General features: G+C 36.9%; 5 protein-coding genes and 2 non-coding genes across 7 annotated transcripts; 6 read left to right on the forward strand and 1 right to left on the reverse strand.

Annotated features, from left to right (window-relative positions):
- The first annotated feature begins 1492 nt into the window (after positions 1-1492).
- On the forward strand, positions 1493-1573 carry TRNAL-CAG (transfer RNA leucine (anticodon CAG)). The gene has a single exon. It is a non-coding gene; the product is annotated as a tRNA-Leu (tRNA).
- A 2269-nt stretch (positions 1574-3842) lies between these two features.
- TRNAL-CAG (transfer RNA leucine (anticodon CAG)) lies at positions 3843-3923 on the forward strand. The gene has a single exon. It is a non-coding gene; the product is annotated as a tRNA-Leu (tRNA).
- On the forward strand, positions 3881-6474 carry LOC109801306 (pentatricopeptide repeat-containing protein At5g66520). The gene has a single exon (XM_020362345.3). It carries the CDS (start codon positions 4120-4122, stop codon positions 5752-5754), a length of 1635 nt encoding a protein of 544 aa, XP_020217934.1. The 5' UTR covers positions 3881-4119; the 3' UTR covers positions 5755-6474.
- Positions 6475-7011: 537 nt separating this feature from the next.
- LOC109801254 (uncharacterized) lies at positions 7012-8502 on the reverse strand. Its single transcript, XM_020362274.3, has 2 exons — positions 8189-8502; positions 7012-7555 (listed from the first exon to the last, which is right to left on the reverse strand). The coding sequence occupies exons 1-2, from the start codon at positions 8352-8354 to the stop codon at positions 7284-7286; spliced, it is 438 nt and encodes a 145-aa protein (XP_020217863.1). The 5' UTR covers positions 8355-8502; the 3' UTR covers positions 7012-7283.
- A 3022-nt stretch (positions 8503-11524) lies between these two features.
- Positions 11525-14869, forward strand: LOC109791305 (uncharacterized). The gene has a single exon (XM_083070280.1). The coding sequence runs from the start codon at positions 11525-11527 to the stop codon at positions 14867-14869; it is 3345 nt and encodes a 1114-aa protein (XP_082926406.1).
- A 138-nt stretch (positions 14870-15007) lies between these two features.
- On the forward strand, positions 15008-15688 carry LOC145955496 (uncharacterized). The gene has a single exon (XM_083070313.1). The coding sequence runs from the start codon at positions 15008-15010 to the stop codon at positions 15686-15688; it is 681 nt and encodes a 226-aa protein (XP_082926439.1).
- A 770-nt stretch (positions 15689-16458) lies between these two features.
- On the forward strand, positions 16459-16845 carry LOC145955525 (uncharacterized). The gene has a single exon (XM_083070384.1). It carries the CDS (start codon positions 16459-16461, stop codon positions 16843-16845), a length of 387 nt encoding a protein of 128 aa, XP_082926510.1.
- Positions 16846-23976: the final 7131 nt, after the last annotated feature.

The raw sequence follows: 23976 nt of genomic DNA on the forward strand, positions 1-23976 counted from the left end.
ATGTTCTTTTATATAGTTTTCAAGTCTAAAAAGGGCTGGTGATAGAATCAGCCACTAAGCCAAATAATTGTATTTTTTTTACTGCTACTTAATACTGAACTAGTTACAACCTCCCCAGGTCAAAAACAAGTTTTGCATAGCTTACATTTTGCAATTGAAAAATAAATGCCAATTTTATAGTTGAAAGTGACCACTGAAATCACGAGATTTGTCTTATAAAACCCCAGATTCGGCTGTCACAAAAAAATTTACAAACTACAGGTCATGTTAGCTCCCACAACTAAATTTCATGACAAGAACTGTTTGGCCCACCGGAGTCTAAAGTAACAAAAAATTTTACTGACTACATACATGAGTTATCTTTCACCGGAAACAATCCTCTTCGAATTAAATAGAATCATTATGAATTATAAAATGTTATTTTTGAGTATTTAATACAACTCGATAATCAATAAAATTAAAATAATCTCCTACTAGTTGATCCAAGTATTTTGGTAGTGGTTTAAAGGAGCAATAACTTATGCTTTTTAAGGGTAATGAAAAATTGAAAACGTCTTCAACAGAAAAGAAAAGATATTTTTATTTTTTATTTACAACATTGACTGCATATAGCTTATATAACCAGCATATGAACATGTGCTGTGTTCACTCTTGAAACAAGGTTTGTACTCAAGTGCACACCACTACGCAAATGGTGAGAGAATTGGGAGAGGTGAAAATTGTGGATGCAAATCTTGGTTTCTTTGGTAATGCCTATGCAATCTTGTTGGTGGTTTTGGTTACATTTTGCATAATACCAGCCATCATCTTTTCTTGTGCGGATGGTGTATCTAAAGAGAAAACTTCTGCAGCAGATCAAGAGCCTTATGGTGCTGGATGTGGTGCAGGATGTGGTGCAGGATGTGGTGCTGGATGTGGTGCATGAGATCCTGCATGCTACTATGAATTTCATGCATAGATCTGGAAGAGGGATATACCAGAGTTCAAGTAGAAGTGAAATTTTAGTGGCTATTGTAATATTAGTTTCTTATATATTTCATAGCGCAGTTTGTTGCTAAGGCCTATGATTATCAATATGCTAAGTGCTAACTATTTTACTTCTTGCCACTGTATGCAACTCCTGCAATGGTTTTTTCGAATATAAACACTTTGATCTCAACCTCAAAAATGTAACTTGCCCTTTGTTGATATTTATTTAGAGGTTAGAACTTTGGTTAGACAAATCTATAATTGTTCTATTATTAAGCAAAATGTATGCCACCTAGAAAATGAAAATGCAGGTTAGGCACATGGAAAATTCTGGGTTTTGTGATAGTGTTACACTCAAATGTCAAGATGGCCCAGTTGGTCTAAGGCGTCAGTTTTGTTTTGGTACTGCCTAATCTAACGGACATGGGTTCAAATTCCATTTTGACAGAAAACAAAATTGTTTTTTTTTTCTGAATTAAATAATTTCTATTAATAAATTTGGAATAAAAATTTGCTCAATAGTGTCAAGATGGCCGAGTTGGTCTAAGGCGCCAGTTTCAGGTACTGGTCCGAAAGGGCATGGGTTCGAATCCCATTCTTGACAAAATATTGTTATGATTTTATAAATATTTCTGGGAAAAGAAAAAGAAAAAGAAAAAAAAACAGAGACCAGGATACTAAGTAGTAAGTGCTAAGCAAGAATAATTTATACTTTCTATCCGAAGTTTTATTTTCTGATACAATATGGAGCATCACAGTACCTAAAATTTCTTCTTAGACTTAAACTACCAGATTTCAGAAGCAAAATTCATACAAGTAGTCATGCCTTGCAACATATAAGGGTATAGAAAAAAAAACTCATTTTCTTCTCATGGGGCTTCAAATTGTGCTTTGATGCAACTGCATCCTACTTACATAGCAATTGATGAAATCTGCCTCTTCTGTCTTCAGAAACGCTACTAGGCTTAACCTTACCAGACGTGACATCAGAATCAATGTCAGAAAATGAAGAATAATCTGCACATACACTATTCTTTGATCCATAACAAGCCCATTGCCATGCACACCTAAGTGCTTGATGACAAATTCTGCATGGTATCTTGATGAAACAACAGACACAAGCTAGTGGACAACAAACACAAAGTAAGCAACTGTTACAAAGGAATTCAATCAATTTCTCTTTGGTTTTGTGGCCTTGTTGGTGAGAAGATACCAAACTTGAACAATTGCAAGGTTTGGTTTTGGAATGCCTTGCATCAACATGTTCATGCCTCTGCCTCCTTCTATGGAGAAATGTTGCAACTCTTTCTTTATCTTCAAGGGCTAGTTTGCACCCCATGTCACTGTGTGTGGGACCCATATGCCATCATCAAATATATGCTGAATGCTGTAGCTGAGATGAAACTCTAGAATTCCTTGTGAAGGGTTGATCGAAACATTTGCATGGAAATCTTCCTAGGAAAGTATTTTGAACATGCTGCAGTTATTTTAAAACGTTTTCTTCTGTTCCTTCTTTCTTTGGTTTTCTGCTTTTTGTCATCTAAGAATCTTGGTTGCTAAAGATGCTTCTCTACATTCAAGATTTGCTAATGGCTAAGATAATGCAAGTTATTGGGGAGATTAGAGTCAAAGCCTTGTTTGTCCTATTAATTTTGTACACCTAACACTATAGTTGTTATTGAAAGTTATTAATCCAATGTTTTTCTTTCCTTTCTATAATAAGTTGGGACCATAATTCTTTAGGTTAAAGCTTTGGTGTTACCACTACCAGGTTCACTAGTATTCACACAAACTTATTCGTTTTATTCTCAACATCACTTTATATAACTTGGGACAATGTAGATCACACAAGAAAGGCAGCAGGAAAAGGAGGCCTGAAATCGAAGCAAGGCATCTTCAATTGCCATTGCATCACACACAGGATAACATAACCACAATTTCAGCATCCAATTCAAGTTTCCTTTACCCTACACCTTTAGGCATATTGATTTATTTTTTTTAAAACAATCAATGAGTTTACTTTCTTTCTCTTTTTTAATAATGAAGACTTTGTAATCAAATCTGTAACCATTAGGATGTGGTCAGTTGATCCTTCAAATATACACTTTTTTTTATTTAAGCTCTTTCTTTTTATCAGATTTTAAGCTTGTTTTAACAATTAATAACCGAATAAGTCTGGGGAATGTTCCATATTTCATAAAACATTCAACATAGTTAAACTCTGGCACATTTTATGCAGCATCTCCATAAAGGCTTGATTGATCAACCTATCCTCATTAGAGAAATTAGTGTCCTTGAGCAGTCCGTTTTGTTAACTTCTTATTCATAACTACAAAACACTGCAAAAAAAGATTTTAAACACAACATATTCAATGTATCCAGAAAAGGTCTAGAGCAAATCCCTAAAATAAATAGAAGTGAAATATAAATAAATGGTACTTTAAAAAACGGATCCAATTTTTCTACAGTGAGTAACTCAATTTAAAAAGATAAAATAAGTAATATTAATTATTGATAAAAAAAATTGCTATTAATTAATATTATGTGTACTGTGTACATATATGATAAACAATAAATTACGGATGCGTGAAAAGTGAAAACACTTATTTTATTGGATGATTAAAATTATTTACTTTATTATTATTAATTTTGAAAGCAGCCATAACCGTTAGTTATTATTAACTTAATTAATCCTAAACATCACATAGTCAAACTTCTTTAGTTGTTCATAACCTTTTTTAGATTCACACTCCTCTCTCACACGTCAACTAGATCATTAAATTTTTATTTCAATTTTTTTTTATCTCATGTAATTTGAATGTTGCATAAAAGATTAGTGACATAGAATTTGGACATCTTTCAATATGCATCAAGTCAAGATGGCCGAGTTGGTCTAAGGCGCCAGTTTCAGGTACTGGTCCGAAAGGGCATGGGTTCGAATCCCATTCTTGACAAAATGATGCATAATTTTAACCATTTAATTTCTAAGTAGTAGGAAGAACTTCTAATGCGAATGCTTTTAAACTCGTCCAATAATCAATTCATTTGGCATACACAGATTTAAATTGAACTCATAATATTAAATTTTTTTAATTGTGGATTTAGATTAGCGTTCAATTTTGGTTCCCCCATGAATGATGTGGTGTGTCGATGATGGTTACCCTCCTTGAGTTCAGAACTTTGGAATCTCTAAGCCTAACCCTCAAGAACACACTCTCTAGATTGATTGAACAATGCAAGAACCTTAGAGATCTAAAGAAAATTCACACCCAGATTCTAAAGTCCCCTACTTTACACACTGGTGACCAATATCATCTCATCACCCGTCTCCTATTTTTTTGCTCCTTTTCCAATTATGGTTCTTTCAGCTATGCCACCAATGTCTTTCACATGATCAAGAATCCAGAGCTTCGTGTCTACAACATCATGATCAGAGCTTACGCAAGCATGGAAGAAGGTGATGGCATTGGCACCCATTTTTGCAAGGCTTTGGTGCTGTATAAGCAAATGTTTTGCAAGAACATTGTGCCCAATTGCCTCACTTTCCCCTTCCTTTTAAAGGGTTGCACTAGGTGTCTGGATTGTGCTACTGGCCAAGTTATCCATGCCCAAGTGATAAAGTTTGGATTTTTGAATGATGTTTTTGTGGGAAATTCTTTAATCAGCTTGTACATGGCTTGTGCGTTGTTGAACAATGCCAGCAAGATGTTTGATGAAATGTTGCTTACAGATGTGGTCACTTGGAATTCAATGGTTATTGGGTATTTGAGAAATGGAGGACTTGACATGGCAATGGACTTGTTTAGGAAGATGAATGGGAGGAATATCATAACTTGGAATTCCATTATTACAGGGTTGGCTCAAGGGGGAAGGGCAAAGGAGTCACTGGAGCTTTTCCACGAAATGCAGCTTTTGAGTGATGATATGGTTGTTAAACCGGATAAGATTACAATAGCTAGTGTCCTTTCAGCTTGTGCTCAGCTTGGTGCTATAGACCATGGGAAATGGTTGCATGGTTATCTGAGAAGAAACAGCATAGAGCGTGATGTGGTAATTGAAACAGCACTTGTCAATATGTATGGCAAGTGTGGGGATGTGCAGAAAGCATATGAAATCTTCAAAGAGATGCCTGAGAAGGATGCGTCCGCATGGACGGTAATGATTTCGGTTTTCGCTCTTCATGGATTTGGTCAGAAGGCTTTCAATTGCTTTCTAGAGATGGAAAGAGCTGGAGTAAGGCCAAACCATGTTACATTTGTTGGATTATTGTCGGCTTGTGCTCATTCTGGTTTGGTAGAACAAGGTCGCTGGTTCTTTGATGTAATGAAACGTGTTTACTCAATTGAACCACAAGTTCATCACTATGCTTGCATGGTTGATATCCTTAGTCGAGCAAGGCTGTTTGATGAGTCGGAGATTCTCATAAGAAGCATGCCGATGAAGCCAGATGTTTATGTCTGGGGTGCATTACTTGGAGGTTGTCAGATGCATGGGAATGTAGAATTAGGAGAAAAGGTAGCTCTTCATTTGATAGAATTGGAACCTCATAATCATGCTTTCTATGTGAACTTGTGTGATATATATGCCAAGGCTGGTAGGTTTGATGCTGCCAGAAGAAATAGGAATTTAATGAAAGAAAGAAGAATAGAGAACAAAATCCCTGGCTGTAGCATGATTGAAATCAATGGGGAGGTTCAAGAATTCTCAGTTGGAGGATCATCTGAACTTCCCATGAAAGAACTAGTATTGGTCTTAAATGGATTAAGTAACGAGATGAAGATATGAATGCATTGAATTATCAGCACAAGCATAACTTCAATTCAATGGTCGTATGGCGAAATCTGCTCATTGCCTTGTTACACAGTAGTCCAACAATCAATCGTGGTAGCATGTGTTGCAATTTGTGGCCAACCACCAATTCAATGAGAAACAAGGGTAGTTATGGTCACCACCCCCCCCCCCCCCCTCAATCTCCCCTTTTGGCATCAAAATGAAATCCATTTATTTATTCACCTGGATTCCTACTGAAAATATCAGACCTTAGTACATGATCCCATGCAAATTGCTAGCTTAGTCATGCACCAAACTTCACTATTTGGGCTCTCATGTTGATTAGTCAATGTAGCCTTCTACATGAGCTAGGCACTTATTATATGTTGTTGGTTGGGATATCATTGCCGCTTTATGGTCTCTGATGAAATCTTTCTCATTCATTTCAAGAAAGGGCTTTTGGGATGCTTGCGGTGGGACATGCGAGGCAAAATCTTGTTGCATTCGGGTCATATTTATTACATTCAAACATGTGAAAACAAATTGACGTGATATAGAGTATACACACATCTTCCGGTTCCTTATTTACATTGTTTTGAATTTCAACTGATGGCCAACTGGCTGTAAACAGAATCGGTAGTGAATTTTGTATCTCTTTCCTCGTTTATGATAACATTTATCCTTGAATCTGATTATTTAATCCCAGTTTTTGCCTGAGATAATGGCTTAATATAACGTACTTTTTGAATGAAAAGTAGGCATTAAAATCTTGTGGCAAACTGCAGGAAATACAATAGTATGATTTGTTTGAATGGTCTATAAATTGTCAACACATGAATTGAAGAAAGTGGAACTAGCGTCGTTGACTTTACCGTTATGCAGACCGTGTGATAATGGATATGAAATGTAAAGAGCCGTACAACGTGTACCAAATTCATGACCATACGCACTTGGATCCTCTTCGGAAAATCAATAAATTTTAACAGTAAAACCAGTTTCCATAGTAAGCGTACTAATACCTCAATGACCAATATTCTTCTGTCCAAAACTATCGTCAAAAAGCATAATTTAATATATTCCTTTTTTACCTTTGCTAGTTGCAAAATCATTTTAGTTTATTTTCAATTTGAACTCCCCGGCAATAAAGTCTCCATTAGTAAAACAGTATATGATTTTCCTATGAGAAGGTAATTACAAGAACCCCCCGAAAAAAAAATGTAGTCATACTAGTTTGCTATGATCACCACAAATTGTGGAAGTAGCATCGACAACTATCATAAGAGGTATAAAATTAATTAGCAGCTGCAGTATCATAGTATGTATGATGCGGTTTCTTATTGAGATTGAGTGATTGACCATAATTTCTTACCATGACAAAATGTTAGAAGAAGATAAAAAACCGCTACAACCAAAGCATAAAAAACAAGAACCATATAGTTTAACACCAGCGGTCCAATTCATCTCCTGTTATCTGTAATACACAACCAATTCAAGGTTGATTTAAAATCTTGACAGCCATTGCCACTTGCATTTGCAGAGTTCAATCATCTCTTATTCTTTCCTTCATCAACCCCAAACCTGCCTTTAAAATCAAGATCAACATCTTCATTATCAGTGTCATCTGTTTCCTCCCAATCAGAGTCGAACTCGTCCTCTTCATCTTCTGACCCTGCCCCCTTCCCTAGAATTTCCCTCATCAACTCATCGTCAGCTTCTATAGGCTTCCCCGCTAAATACCTCTGCAATATAGCCTCAAACACAGAAGGAATTGCCTCAGCATCACCCTCTTTAAGCTTTTCCACACGCCTCTTCAACTCTTTAACCCAAACAAACACAAAATAAAATTCTTTTAGCACAGGGTCAAAAGATCAAAATTGAGCAAAACACTATTCGAGTTCCTGAAAGTGTAAATTGCTGACACTTTAGTCCTTAAAAAGAAGGAATATCTATCTAAATAAGTTCTTGAAAATTACAATTGTTTCATTTAAGTCCTTAAACTTAATCATTTACTGTCTTTTTGGTCTCTAAACAAATGTCAATATTATCAATTAAATTACACTCTTTTTTTTTTTTTGTTGAATTTCAGATTACAGTGAATATCATTTCAAACTTTTTGAGTTTTTTTATTTTAATTTTCATGCTTTCAGAGACTAAACTACTAGGGACATAAACTTTCAGAGACCTGGTGTTTATCCGATAAAAATTGGAAAGCAATGTATTAACACCTTAACTGACACATTCAATGAGTTGGACTGTGATCTAGTTCTGTCAACAATTCAATTACCCCTCACTTCATAACACCAAAAATGTTACCACCACGCTTTCTAGCAAATTCCTTTAACACCCTAGTATTGAGATATTTGTTAACAGAAGCATTATATCAAACACGTAAAGGACACGAAAGTAATTAAGAAGGACGATAGAGAGATAATTGAGGAAGATGGGTTACCTTCATTGGTAATGTCCTGGACGAGTGAGTGGGGTTTGTGAGTGTCGGGGGTGTGGGATCGAGAAGAGAAAGAGGTGGATGCGGTGAAAGAGAAGAGGCGAGGAGTGGGAGAGAGACGAAGACGGCGCGCGTGGAAGGACAAGTTTCTCAGAATGTTTGCATTCATGGCTGTGCTGTGTTCCGATGAAGCTCCTCCTACGTTGCCAATTCACCAAATCCACCACACTGTCGATGGTTTCACGCTGTTCCTACTTTCCAGGAAACAGACCGTCGTCGTCGTCGATCTAGAAACTCAATACGCGGTTAATTGAATGTCGGTTAAAATGTTTTTTTTTATATTTTAATTCCAATAGTTTAATTACTTTTCCTTTTATTCTTATAATTTAAAATATATATTTTAGTTATTTATTTATTTATATTAAAAACTAGGGTTTTTTATGTCTATTCTTAGTCCTTTAATCATTTTATTCTTGTAGTTAATATTTCTTTTTTTTTTGTGTTGATGCGTAGGAATTTCTAATTTTGTAAGGGTAAAAGCAAATATTTTAACTGTGCACTTGTAAGTGAAAGTGTAAAAAAGACAGAAAATAGAAGTATAAGAAATAAAGAAATGCAAAAGTGTGTCAAGAAATCTAATTTTCCTAATACGTCAACATGAAAGAGATAATAATTATAAAAAAAAAGGCAAAGACAAAAAATTAAAACATTACAAATATAAAGAGACAACAATTAAAAAAAAGGCAGAAACTAAAAAGATTAAAACATTGCAAGTATAAAAAATAAAAATATTTATTTTAAATTATAAGAATTAAAAAGTTTGAAAAAGATAAACATATGACTGTGAATGTATATTTTAAACTATAAGAATTAAAAGATAAAATAAATGAAATTATAAAAATTATGAGAGTTCGTGTTATGATTAAGTTTGATTTTTGCATTAAAAATTACCCAAATTGAATAAAAGAATTAAATGTAATTCGGTTTTGTTCGATTTGAATGAATTAAAAATTTGAATCAAACTAAATTTTTGGTTTTGTTTGCTTCAATTTTTGCGGTTCTTAAAATTTGTTATTTATAAATCAATTTTTTGTGTGCTTTTATGTTACTTGTTTAAGATTGTACACCAAAAATAAAATTAAAAACATATAAATAATAAAATATTTCGGTTATTTAATATATTTAACATTAATTTTTATCTTATTATTTTAGTAAAAATATTTATTTAATACAATTTTAGTTATCATATTAAATATTCTTTTCTCATATATAATATCATTTAAAAAATTATTTTTAAACATGAAAAATAATTCATAATTTTTTATTTTAAAATCAAGTTTAGCAACTTACAATTTTATAAAAATACTTTTTAAGTATTATAATATATATTTGGAGAGAAAAAACCTTTTAGTAGTTTATAGTTTTATAAAACACATTTTATGTTATATGTCAAATTTGTATACATGTATCATGCATGAAAAAAAAATACATATTTACGAATAAGTGTGATTTTGTTTAATTTGGAACGATTTCACATTTTAATTCAAAAATAGAACCAAATTGCACAAATTTGGAAAAGAAAAACAATCTGAATCTCTAATTTGTGATTTTTCATCAATTTTCAATTTTTTTGAATTAGTTTGCGATTTTTCGTTTGGATTAGTTCGATTTTGAACATCGCTACCTACAACCAACGGATAAAAAGATAATGACATGTTAGAGATTCTCAAACTAAACACCACTTAATATTAGCTAAAGCTCAGTAATGATATCCAATTTGACTCAAAACTTTATTTGTTGAACTGAGTGTTAGTATACCAAAAAAGTTTCACTTCTAACGCCAAGGAATCTCTTTTACTAAATATATTCACCAAAGTAGAATTTTATAATCTTAGAGAATGTCAAACTCGTATCTTAAAGAACACAAACTTCAACTAGATTCTGTACTAATCTACAATAACTTTGAATATCAATATATAGTTAAGGAAAATAACACTTCATACTTGTTTAATAAATTTGTAAATTATATTTTTTTAGAATTTATAATTATATATGTTTATCATATCATTTCTTACATTTATTAATGATAGAGAGAAACATACTTAAAAAAATAATAGTTATATAAATTATTATACATATATGTTATTATAGTTAATAATATTATGACTCATGGTATTATTAAAATATTTAGTAACGGTTAATTTTACATCGCAAGTGATTAATAACGAGATTATTGATTATCATACATGATTAATTACATAAGTATGCATGATGAATTTTGTTTCGTAAATTGTTAAAAGTGCTATAAAGTTACTCACAATCACACGTAATTAACTAATATATATATATATATATATAGATATAGATACAATTAACTTTGTTTTATGAATAGTTAAAAGTAAACCAACCTAATCGTAACAATTATCAATGTGTGGTGAATAACGATGTGAAGTTATTAAAATGTCTATAAATAGTTAATTTTATTTTACTCCTTAGTAGTTTATGAAGTTATTGAAATGTTTTATAGTTAACTACTTAAAAAAATAAAATTCTCTCACATACACACTAACTACTTTAAAAACAAAAATCTCACACAAAAAGACACACACTAACTACTTAAAACACACATAATTAACCACGTACTTAAGTGGATATTGAGCCAAAAACTTCTATATTATGATAATCATTGGTTCATTACTCAAGGATTAAGGATATAAGAGCTAAGTGTCCCCTTCAAAAAAAAAGAAAAAAGAGCTAAGTGTCCAAAAATAAAAAAAATAAAACACAATCAAAAGATATAATTTTTTTTTTCAAATTTAAATTGAGAAAACAAGCCATGAACTAATAATTGTCATCTAATCATAAATTATCGTGTATAATAAATTTATTAAATTGTACAGGTAGAGACGTTCGGTCATCCCTACATCGGCCACCGAATGGAAGAACCAGGTAGCTGAACGCCAATCGGCCACCTGAATCAGCCCATCATCACTTAACACTTAATCTAGGCTTAGGGGATAATTACTTGATTAAGGTATATTACCTAATACGGTAAATACGCCATAGGGCCCATAAGGCTCAAGGCCCATAAATGTCAGTATAAATAGCTCAGGTTAAAAGGTAACGTCACTGTTCATTAATTACTCTCGATATTTGTGTTTGTCCTGACTTGAGCGTTGGAGTGCCTTTTGCAGGTACCAACCTCTCACTCACATCGGATCGGAGCAGTCGTTCGGCCCTCAATCTACGAGAAGATTATTGGTGTATCCTCTAGACAGGTACATTTGGCGCCCACCGTGGGGCCGAACGAAGTTGGTTGAAAGTTTGCTGAGAAGAACGATGCCGATAACTAGGAGAACAAACACACAAGATCGTCCTACTAAAGAGCATGTGGAGGTTGTGGATGAAACTGACCTCTCCGAAACAGTGCGATTGTTGAAACAAGAAATGGAGTTAATGAAACAACAAAGAGAGAAAGATGCAAGGGAGCTTTCGGCCTTGAGGGCTGAGAATGAAGCATTGAAAAGTCAGGATACTTCATGGAAGCCTACTCATGTCACCAACACACAAACTCAAGGGTCGTATCAATCTCACGCGATCCATACATCAGCTCCTCATGCTTCGGCAGTAGCCCCTGAGAAGTTCCCTTCGGCTTTACCTACTGTGGGTCGTCCTGCAGATATGACCACTGTCGGATCACACCGACATCCGTTTACTCCCTATATTATGCAACTCCCTTTAATGGATAATTGGAAGGCTTTGCCTATTGACAAATATGATGGTACTACTGATCCTGATGAACATTTAGATGTTTTTCTGACACAGGTAACTCTAAGTACGATAGATGACGCTGCGTTGTGTCGGATTTTTCCCACGTCCCTCAAAGGCAGAGCTCTCAGTTGGTTCACTCGTCTCCCACCCAACTCAATCGATTCCTTCAATACATTGTCATCACAGTTCACTATCCAATTCGCAACAAGTCGCCCTCATAGTCTAACGTCTTTATCTCTGGTTGGTCTTAGACAGGATAAAAAGGAGTCTCTTCGGGCGTTTATGGACCGGTTCAACAAGGCTGCTTTGGAAATCAAAGATCTCAACCCAGTTGTGGCACTACATCATCTTACAACAGCATTGAAGCCAGGCCCATTTGTCAACAGCATTTGTAAAAAGCCTCCTTCGGACATGAATGATCTACGTAGGAGGGCTGATAAATACATGCAGATGGAGGAGTTGGCAGAATTTAGAAATCAAGCCCGAGCCGAGCAGTCTGCTAAACCCGAGAGATCGGTAGAACAACCATACAGGGGGCGAGGCAAAGAAATATCCCTTCGGGAGCGGCCTATTCGGGGTCCGAAATACACTCAATACACTCCGCTTAATACCAATCGTGCGGCGGTACTCGAACAGGCTTTGGCTTCCGAAGTGTTAACAATCCCGAAGAGAGCGTCCACTCCACCACGCGCGGATATTAGCAAATCTTGTCGGTATCATCGCAATCGTGGACACTCAATTGATGAATGTGCGGCCCTTAAAGACAAGATTGAAGACTTGATTAAGCAAGAAAAATTGCATAATTTTGTGGACCGGTCAGGTTCGTCCCAGACTCGCTCATATCAACCCAGATATCAAGATCGGCACAGGCAAGATCGTTATGATAAAACCTCCGATAGAGCTCGGCGTGAAAGAAGCAGGTCGCGCGAAAGAAAAGATGACTCGGCACCTTCACATAGGAGGGTTATTAATACTATTGCTGGTGGATTTGCGGGTGGAGGCACCACTTCTTCAGCCCAAAAGAGACATCTCCGAGCTATCCGATCGGTCAATACTGTTCATAGACAGTCTTCTCGGCGGTTGCCAGCAATAACCTTCACTAATGCTGACTTCAAAGGCATTGATCCGGAGCAAGACGATCCGATGGTTATCAGTGTAGAAATCCACAATTGCATCGTCAAGAAAACATTGATCGACCAGGGCAGTTCGGCAGATATTATATATTGGAACACATTCAAGCAGTTGGGCATTTCTGAAAAAGAATTGCTTCCCTATGACGATCCGTTGGTTGGTTTTGCAGGGGAGAGGGTCAGTACCAGGGGTTACATTAAACTCTTCACACGCTTTTGTTTTGACGAACAAGAAAGCAGAGAAGTTCAAGTAAAATATATTGTGGTGGATGCTAGCACTTCATATAATATCCTCCTCGGCAGACCGTCTTTGAATGCATTGGGGGCTATCGTCTCAACACCACATTTGGCGATGAAGTTTCCATCCGACAAAGGGAAAATAATCACAATTCACGCCGATCAGAAGGCTGCTAGAGAATGCTATTATGCTAGTTTGCGAGTTTTACCGTTGGAAGAAAGAAAATCTAAATCAAACAGAATACATGCTGTGAACGCTTCGGCACTTCTAGAGGAGGCTGTGTGGGATCTTGATCCAAGAATGAATAATGAAGAGCGTGTGGAGCCGATTGAGTCAAAAATACATTTTCAGATAGGTTCACGTCCTGAGCAGGTTACATACATCAGTGCCGATATGTCCAAAGACGACCGTTCGGCCCTATGTAAGGTTATAGTGGAGAATAAAGATCTTTTTGCCTGGACACCTTCTGACATGCCGGGTGTAGACCCGAAGGTTATGTGTCATAAGTTATCAATTTGTGCCGAGGCAAGACCGATCGCGCAGCGGAAAAGAAAAATGGGGAACAAAAGAAAACTTGCGGTTGAAACGGAGGTTGCCAAGTTGCTTGATGCCGGATTCATTCGGGAGGTCCATTACACCACTTGGTTGGCAAATGTAGTAATGGTAAAAAAGTCAAATGAGAAGTGGAGAATGTGCACTGATTACACAAGTCTCAACAAGGCATGTCCTAAGGATGCTTACCCACTTCCAAACATAGATCGATTAGTTGATGGAGCCTCGGGTCATGGAATGTTGACTTTTCTTGATGCTTACTCGGGATATAACCAAATTCCCATGCATACCCGTGATGAGGAAAAGACGGCCTTCATAACCGATTCGGCCAATTACTGCTATCAGGTAATGCCGTTTGGGTTGAAAAATGCAGGGGCAACGTACCAAAGGTTGATGAACAAAGTTTTTCAACACCAAATAGGCAAGAACATGGAAGTGTACGTGGATGACATGGTCGTAAAATCCAAAAGCATCGATCGGCATGTAACGGACCTTTCGGAAGTATTCCAACAGGTGCGCAAGTATGATATGCGGCTCAATCCGGAGAAGTGCGTATTTGGAGTGTCCGGAGGCAAATTCCTGGGCTTCATGCTTTCGGCGAGAGGTATTGAAGCTAATCCTGACAAGTGTATGGCAATCGTCAACATGATAAGCCCTCAGAACCTTAAACAGGTTCAACAACTAGCAGGTTGGCTTACAGCGTTGTCGCGATTTCTCCCGTGTTTGGCCGAAATAACGAAACCCATGGTGGGATTGTTGAGAAAAGCGAAAAAATTTGAATGGTCTGATGAATGTGAAAAGGCCTTTCGGACCCTAAAGGAACGTCTCGGTTCGCCGCCTATACTTTCTAAGCCTGATCCAACGCTACCAATTGTGGTCTATTTATGTGTATCAAATGATACAATAAGTACAGCTCTAATTCAAGAACGGGAGGGACAACAACCTATTTACTTCATCAGTCGCATGCTACAGGAGGCTGAGACAAGGTACTAGCTCTTGGAAAAAGTGGCACTGGGGCTAGTCCATACCGCTCGGCGCCTCCGGCAATATTTCCAGAGTCACCAAATCGTCGTTCGAACTGATTGCCCGATAGCTAAAGTGTTACGTAAACCAGAATTGGCAGGAAGGATGATGGCTTGGTCTATCGAGTTATCGGAGTTTGACATTGGTTTTCAGCCTAGAGGGCCGATCAGGTCCCAGTGCTTGGTGGATTTTATCAATGAGTTGCAGCCGAAAGGTTGTTTTGTGAATAGTTTGTGGACGATACACGTGGACGGTTCCTCAAACAGTCAAGGTAGTGGAGCTGGAATAATTTTGGAAGGACCAACAGGATTGATTTTAGAACAATCATTACGGTTTTCGTTTAAAGCTTCAAATAACCAGGCCGAGTATGAAGCGCTGTTGGCAGGTTTAAGGCTTGCACGAGAGATCGGAGTTAGCCGATTGGAGTGCTGGACCGATTCAAAAATTGTAGCCGAGCAGGTGAAAGATAATTTTCAAGTAAAAGATGCGAACTTGTTAAAATATTATCATTTGTTTCAAAAAATGCGTGATATGTTTGAAGAAGTTCATGTAAAGCACACCCCAAGAGAAAACAATGAGAGGGCGGATCAGTTGGCTCGGCTGGCAAGCAGTACCAGAAAACCCGGACAGTTGAGAACCACGCTTCACTTGGAACTTGAAGCACCGAGTGTGGTAGCTGCCAAATGTTTGGCAGTGCAGGAGTCCGCTCGAACATGGATCACTGAGATAGTGGAGCATCTTGAATATGGTAAACTACCATCGGATCCAACGGCTGCTAAAAAGCTCTGAACGCAGGCTGCTAGATATATTGTGGTTGGAGGAGAGCTGTATAGAAGAGGATTCTCGGTTCCGTTGTTAAAATGCGTTGATAAAGAGCAAGCCAATTATATATTGAGAGAGATTCATGAAGGGATATGCGGTTTTCATTCGGGAGGACGAACTTTAGCCACTAAGGTGCTTCGGGCAGGATACTATTGGCGTACTCTCAGGGAAGATTGTGTAACGTTCGTAAAACACTGTATATCATGCCAACGGCATGGTAACCTTATTCATGCTTCAGCTGAAGAACTTCATGGTATTAATTCACCTTGGCCGTTCGCAATGTGGGGTATGGATATTCTTGGACCCTTCCCAATTGCCAAGGGTCAGTGCAAATTTTTGCTAGTTGCTGTAGACTATTTCAAGAAATGGGTCGAGGCCGAGCCACTTGCTAGTATCACAGCTGCTAATGTTCAAAAGTTTTTGTGGAAAAACATCATTACTCGCTTCGGCATTCCATATGCACTTGTAACCGATAATGGTTTACAATTCACCGATCAAAAACTTAATCGGTTCATTCAGGATCTCGGCATCAAGCACAGATTCACATCGGTAGAACACCCGCAAGCCAATGGGCAGGCCGAAGCAGCAAATAAAGTAATTCTTGGTGAATTAAAAAAAAGATTGGGAGATGCCAAGGGAGCTTGGGCAGAGGAGTTGTTAGAGGTTTTATGGGCTTATCGGTGCACGCCTCAGTCCACGACCAAAGAAACACCCTTTCGGCTAATGGCACTGATGCAATGATACCTGTTGAGGTAGGAGAACCATCTTTTCGGCCACAATATTTTGATGAAAATACCAATGATGTATCTCTCCGAGCTGAGGTTGACATGGTCGATGAAGTCCGTATCAGAACAGAGATTATAGCTGAAGCTTGCAAGCAGAAGATGGCTCGTAGGTTTAATTCCAACCTTATTAAAAGAAGTTTCCAGGAGGGCGACTTGGTGTGGAGAGTGCAAGGATCGGCAAGACGTAATACGAAAGAAGGCAAGTTGGCTGCTAACTGGGATGGTCCATTTCGGGTACGACATAATTTGGAAAACGGCGCATACAAGTTGGAAGAACTCTCGGGCAAGGTCATTCCCAGAACGTGGAACGCTTCTCATTTGAAGACATATTATAGCTAGTATATATTGTAAAAGGACCTTGTGTAAACAGATGGTGTACTCTTTTCCTTGATCGGTCTTTTCTCCCCTTATAAAAAAGTGAAAAGGGGTTTTGGCCGACAAGGTTTTTAACGAGGCACCCATTAATGAAATTACTTCAGTTCTTCCATTATATTTGACAATTCTTAACAGCTGTTCAAATCTCGCAACAGGCTTCCCTCCCGAGTTGTTCAACTCGGCTAAGGATGTGCCTTAAAAAATCTCGAAACAGGCTTCCCTCCCGAGTTGTTCAACTCGGCTAAGGACGTGCCTTAAAAAACCTCGAAACAGGCTTCCCTCCCGAGTTGTTCAACTCGGCTAAGGATGTGCCTTAATAAGCAAGCAATTCCGAATGAACCCATTTGGAATTGCTCAGAAAGCAAGCAATTCCGAACGAACCCGTTCGGCATTGCTCAAAAAGTAAGCAATCCCGAACGAACCCGTTCGGCATTGCTCAAAAAAGCAAGCAATTCCGAACGAACCCGTTCGGCATTGCTCAAAAAGCAAGCAATTCCGAAGGAACCCGTTCGGCATTGCTCAAAAAGCAAGCAATCCCGAATGAACCCATTCGGCATTGCTCAAAAAGCAAGCAATCCCGAAGGAACCCGTTCGGCATTGCTCAAAAAGAAAGCAATCCCGAACGAACCCGTTCGGCATTGCTCAAAAAGCAAGCAATGCCGAACGAACCCGTTCGGCATTGCTCAAAAAGCAAGCAATTCCGAATGAACCCGTTCGGCATTGGTCAAAAAAGCAAGCAATTCCGAAAGACCCGTTCGGCATTGCTCAAAAAGCAAGCAATTCCGAATGAACCCTTTCGGAATTGCTCAATAAGCAAGCATTTCCGAATGAACCCATTCGGTTTTGCTCAAAAAACAAGTAACTCCAATTGAACCCATTCGGTATTGTTCAAAAAATAAGCAATTCCGAATGAATCCACCCGGTCTTGAACGATAAGCAAATAAATTCACAAGTGTTCTCTTAATTTTGCTCAAGTTAAGTTTTACAATTGCATCGGTTCAATCTGTCGGTAACATAAAAATATTTATCGGCTCAGAAAATTAAATATCCATGCAGATCAGTAACAATTCAAGATGACACGTTTCAAAAGTGAAAATATTACTTCATTCAAAAAAAAAAAAAAAAGAGTGGAGGCTCTATCGGCCCCCTTGCTACAAGTTGTAGAATCCTAACATTACTCATCGGTGTTGCTTACTGGATCATTCTGGGCAGGGGCCTCCGTTTCCCCCTCGGGGTGGGGATTGGCAATTTCTTCATCTTCCTCACCAGATGAAGTATGAACATCTGTCGCTTGGGGGGCATCATCCGGCTCCTCGTCGTCAGGATTCGCCCCTTCGGGTATATCAGCAAATGACACGAGAGATCCTTGGTAAAAATCTTGAGTCATGTCGAACTCAAAATCCTCAGGAAATTGGCCGAAGTGCTTGGCCTGCCGAACGGCGTGTTTGAAACCAGCTTCATGTTGAGCAACAATTTTTTCTTTTGCTTGCTCTTTAAGATTGTCATACGCAGCTTGAGCTTCCTCCACTCGGCGACGCTCCTCGTTAGCTGCTTTTTGGAGGTCTAGACGAAGAGTATCATTGTCTCGCCGAGCAACATCCAGCTCAGCTGCTAGCTCCCGATTTTTAGCTAATATTTGTTCATTAGCTGTCATTGCCTCGGCTGCAATCTTCTCGGCTTCCTCCAAACTTTGCTTCAAATGTACCACCTCGCCGACAGGCTCCATGGCTAGATGGTGGGCTAAGGCCAATGAACGAGTTTGTACCTCGCAAAAAAGCCTCCATTTGGCCTTCGTGTCCAAAGTAGCCAAAAATTCCTGCCCGAATGGAGACACCATGTCAGGCCGAATCACTGTCTCGGCCGGAGCATCATCACTCAGAAAGGCCCGAGACATCAGCGGTGGCGGCACCATAATCACGGTTCGGTTAAGCGAAGCTATAGGCGTTGATTTGGCCTTTTTAGCTTGGTCTTGACGTTCCTCGGAGTTCTTTCTCTTTGTATGCTCCCGACCGGAATCTTTCCCTTTCTTTTCTTTCTTCTTCTTGCGTTCCGGATGAGGAGGCAGTCGGTCATCATTGGACGGTCGAGGGGAGTGTGCAACGGTAGAAGTTCCCACCCCTCCGGATTGCCGAACTTGCTTCACCCGAGCAGCAAGCAGATTACGAATATTTAGCTCGTCAGCACCACTGGTAACCATGATTCCTGCAAAAAGGATTATGTAAAACATCAATAGGAATTAAGTTTACAGTTGAATTAGGACGGATAACATACCTATCAAGTCATTCCACCAACGAGGGGATTCAACCACGTTGATTAAAGACCTGATCGAAAAACGCCGAGGAAGACGAAGCAGTAACTTGAGGTCTGTTCGCTCTTCGGCTGTCAGCATTTTTTTTGGTACGACGTCATAAGGCCGAGGGGTGCGCGTCCAGTACAATGGAAATAAAGGCCTTTCGTCCTTATCAAAGAAGAACCGCCTCCCATTCGGCTGGATAGTCACTCGGAAAAATCCTGCCTTGAAATTTTTATACGAAGAAGTGAAGCTATCCAATAATAGTCGATCACTCACTCGGCTTAAGGAGTGCCACTTCGCTAATATGGTAGGCCGAGACGAATAGAAATATAGGAAAAGGAGGGGAGAAAGCTTAATATCAAGACACTTACACAAGTGTTTGAAACCTTGTAACTGTGCCCAACTGTTCGGGTGTAATTGCGTGGGTGCAATGTTTAAAATCTTTAGTACTCCCATGGTAAACTCATCAAACGGCAGTTTCACTTTAAGATCCCGAAGAAGGCAGTCATATATATAAAATGACTCCATTCTAGCACCACTTTGATCAAGGCAGACCATGTCGGGATTTGGAGACGCATTGTTTCGGCATGACCGAACCCCAATTGGGTAGGGATTCTCGGTGGCATCGAAGTTCAGACAGTTAGTGTAATCCAATAGTCTCGTGATCATGTCTGTGTCTCGGTACCGAGAGTAGTAGGAAGTTACCTCCCCGTTTACCCATTCGTATCCAGGTAGTTCGGATGGACCGTATCGTTGACGATTCGATGCCCGCTTTGGTTTTTTCTCAACCTCTTCATTCCCACTGGTAGACGCCTCTCCCGAAGCAGAATCACCCTGATCTGGCCTTTCGGCACTCACAGGAGACGAAGATGCTGTGGGATGACTCGAATCACTGGACGAGGACCCCCCGGATGACGACGACCGAGAGCTGCTGGCCGAAGAAGTTACAGAAGTAGTAACCATGGCAACAAAAAACTTACCAGTTATCCGAAAGACCACAATCGTTCGTTGGATCGGCTTATGAGATCTTTAGCTATCACAATTCGGATGAGAGCAATGCGTGTGAATGGCCCTACCACACCACCTATTTATAAACTCAAAAAGAAGCGGGAAAATTCGAAGTTTCAAATTACATATAACCGTTCGATCCTCCAGATCCAACGGTTACAGTGGTGCACCCGTTCACATTCCCCTAACAATCGTCTCTTTGTTACCCTTAAGGGAAGCCTCACCTTCCCCTAAGGCTGGGGGGCAGTGTACAGGTAGAGACGTTCGGTCATCCCTACATCGGCCACCGAATGGAAGAACCAGGTAGCCGAACGCCAATCGGCCACCTGAATCAGCCCATCATCACTTAACACTTAATCTAGGCTTAGGGGATAATTACTTGATTAAGGTATATTACCTAATACGGTAAATACGCCATAGGGCCCATAAGGCTCAAGGCCCATAAATGTCAGTATAAATAGCTCAGGTTAAAAGGTAACGTCACTGTTCATTAATTACTCTCGATATTTGTGTTTGTCCTGACTTGAGCGTTGAAGTGCCTTTTGCAGGTACCAACCCCTCACTCACATCGGATCGGAGCAGTCGTTCGGCCCTCAATCTACGAGAAGATTATTGGTGTATCCTCTAGACAGGTACATAAATTTTAAAATAATTATTTAAAAATTTATATTTATAGTGATTTTTAATTGCCTAATGATCTAAACTTCTTCAAACAAGTCACTATTTAAGAAAACATTATCAATCTATAGAGTCAATATCAATCTACTTCTGAATATAGTTGTTGGCTACTAATTTTTCTGTATTGGTCTAAGGAACTATGTTTTTTTTAGATAAAATCTATAAAATGGGAATTTCAACGTGTTTAGGTAACCGCTTGCATCATTGCAAACGAAAATTTTCACTTTTCAATCCATAAAATTAAAAATGTGTAACTTTGTTTGAACATTTATTTGAAGACATGTTAATTACAAACCAAAACATATTGACTATCTAAAAAATTAGTGAAACATATATAAACTCCTTCTAATAAGAAGAGTTAAAAATCTCTTTATGAATATTTTTTGTACATAGATATATTTTAAGATTAAATACATTTTACTTGACTAGACTTATAAGAGATGTTTGGTAAGAGAGAAGTTTTTTCATACCTAGAAATCATGATTCTTAAAAATTACAAATATTGAAAATCATGATTCCTGAAAATAATTAAAACATGTTTGATTACTTACAAAAGTTTTCATGAATATTCATATAAGATTCTCGAAAAATTAAAGATTTTTCATGTTTAGTTATAATAGTATATTCTTGAGTATGTAAATACTTTTTACAAAAATATCCTTTATTAAAATAAACATAATAGATACATTTATTTACTTAAATCTTATTATAAATATGATATTAAACTATTTTAAAAAGTTGAAAACTTATAATTAAAATTATCTAAATATAGAATTCAACAAAAGAAATAAACAAAAAAAATATTATATAATAATTAAGAAAGATAAAAATATATTTTTATTTCATTCAAATAATAAATAAATAAGTACTAACAAATAATGTTAAACTGTAAAAATAAAATAGACTTTAATAATATTATTAAAATTGACAAAATTAATAAATAAGAAAATATGAGAGAAAGAAATAGAGATATGAGAGGGAAAGAAAGGGGAGAGGGAGAGGGAGAAGGAGACAGGAAGAAAAGGGGAGTGAGAGTGATAGAGACAGAGAGAAAGAGAGGAAGAAAGAGAAATAAAAAGAGAACGAAAGAATGAGAGGGAGAAAGATAAATAAAAATAAATAAAAAAAGAAAGAAGAAGAGGAAGGAAAGAAGAAAAGAGAAAAAGAAACAAAAGAAGAGAGATTTAAAAAAAATTGCAATCTTTTATATATGTTAAACATATTCGAGAGAGTTAGATTTTTACTATTATGAGAATATTTTTTTAAGTAAAATAAAAATATTTTTCAAAAAATTATATTTCAGATATATTTTTTTAAATAACTATCAAAAATGAAAAATTAATTTTTTTATTTAAAATTTCCAAAAATAAAAAATAAAAATATTTCCAATATCAAACACGTCTCTAGATTAAGCCAATATGAAATCATTGTAAATCTAATGCAACATATTCATAGACTCTATTAAAATCCCATCCGAACATGAACAAACATCCAATTAATTAGTATAATTATACAACATGGTTAATTATTCAATACGAGACGAGAAACAAATATAAGGATATCTAGATTCCAGAACAATATGTGTATTATAATCTCTCAATAAAACTATTTTTTTCAAGGAAAATCACATTTTTATCATAATAATTTATACAATTAATAATTGTTTAAAATATTTATTACCATATAAAGTAAGCGATGCAGGACATCATTCTACAATTCTGCCTCTGGCAGATTTGTTCTTTTGTCTCCATATATGGCTCCCAACTTCAATTAATTAATGTGTGCACTAGTCAAAAACAACCGTGGAACTTACTGTATTTTTTTTGTTCTTTTGCCTTTGTTCTTACATCTTAGCAGTCCCATTATTATATTTCTTTTCCACATTTCAAGGTTATTTATAAGCCACATTCCATTTCATACCCATCACACGAATTGAAAGGATACATGTGGACTTATATTTTGGTGATAACCCCATGTTTTGAAAAGGAGCATATACCTTTCATATGGGTCAAGGATTTTCTATAGAACCAATAAGGGTCATTTTCCAAGAATAAGGAGTTTTATTTGATGTACTCATCACCAGAAAACTCATAGGTAAGCTCAGATCTCACCAATACCAAAATAAAAATAAAAATAAAAAATGGATTTGGGTTCTTCCCATTTTTAAAAACTTTGAAAGAATCTCGACCCCAAAAAATTCTAACATTTTATTGTAAAATATGCTAACACTATTCATGAAAAGAAATATGAAAATAATTTGGTCTCTAAAAATTTCCAAATAATCCTTGAAAATGCTGATATATTAAAAAATTTAGGGAGAAAATGGAAAAATTCGTAATTTCTTACTATGTTTAAAAAGTTTGTTTATATGAAAAGAAAATAAAGTGTATATATCATTTTAATCTATAGAGAGAAGGAAGTTTAGTTTTAAAATTAAAAATAAAACTTAATTTAGTCATTTCTTACTAAAATAGTATAATTTAATAATAAAAGTTGGTTTAATTTACAAAAAATGAACTCATCTCTAAAGGACACGAGTATGATTATTCATGTGAAAATCTTATTAATAAATATTCAATATATACTTTTATAAATTCTCATAAAATTTAAACTTATTTTAATCTTAATAAATCTTAAAATTCAACTCATTTAAACATTTTCATATGACGAATTCAACATTTTATTTGTCCAGGACCTAAGATCACAATCACACATGGTAAAAAGAGCTCTGTTAAGTAGGGAGAATCTTTTGATACCTAAATTTCACGAATTGTCCAATATCTCTACTTCTCTCTCTTTCTTTGTTTTGCCCGTTTTTTTCTCTCCACCATCCAAAGACGACTTTTAGTGGAATACGAGTATGCAAATAATTTCCCCCACCGAAAAATACAATGAATTGCATGGAACTTACTTACATCAAGCTAGGTTGCTTTACATGGAAGACATTTGTGGTGTCAAAATTGAAGGCACCCCACAACACATGATAACAACCATTTCTGATTTTCTGCAAATGATGGGTGTGACACACTACATCCCAAAACACATTAACATTTTTTGACCTTGTGTGGGACCCTTTGCCAATATTCTAACCTCTGAAATCTAACTTTCTGCATAGT

The sequence above is a fragment of the Cajanus cajan genome, chromosome 1 (genome assembly GCF_000230855.2).
Source record: "Cajanus cajan strain Asha chromosome 1, NIPB_CcT2T_4, whole genome shotgun sequence".
NCBI lineage: Eukaryota > Viridiplantae > Streptophyta > Magnoliopsida > Fabales > Fabaceae > Cajanus > Cajanus cajan.

Coding starts and splice junctions, on each gene's coding strand:
- LOC109801306 (XM_020362345.3), top strand. CDS start 4,120: ATGATGGTTACCCTCCTTGAGTTCAGAACTTTGGAATCTCTAAGCCTA.
- LOC109791305 (XM_083070280.1), top strand. CDS start 11,525: ATGCCGATAACTAGGAGAACAAACACACAAGATCGTCCTACTAAAGAG.
- LOC145955496 (XM_083070313.1), top strand. CDS start 15,008: ATGGCTTGGTCTATCGAGTTATCGGAGTTTGACATTGGTTTTCAGCCT.
- LOC109801254 (XM_020362274.3), bottom strand. CDS start 8,354: ATGAATGCAAACATTCTGAGAAACTTGTCCTTCCACGCGCGCCGTCTT. Junction 7,556..8,188: donor CCAGGACATTACCAATGAAG/GTAACCCATCTT, acceptor TTTGGGTTAAAG/AGTTGAAGAGGCGTGTGGAA.
- LOC145955525 (XM_083070384.1), top strand. CDS start 16,459: ATGATACCTGTTGAGGTAGGAGAACCATCTTTTCGGCCACAATATTTT.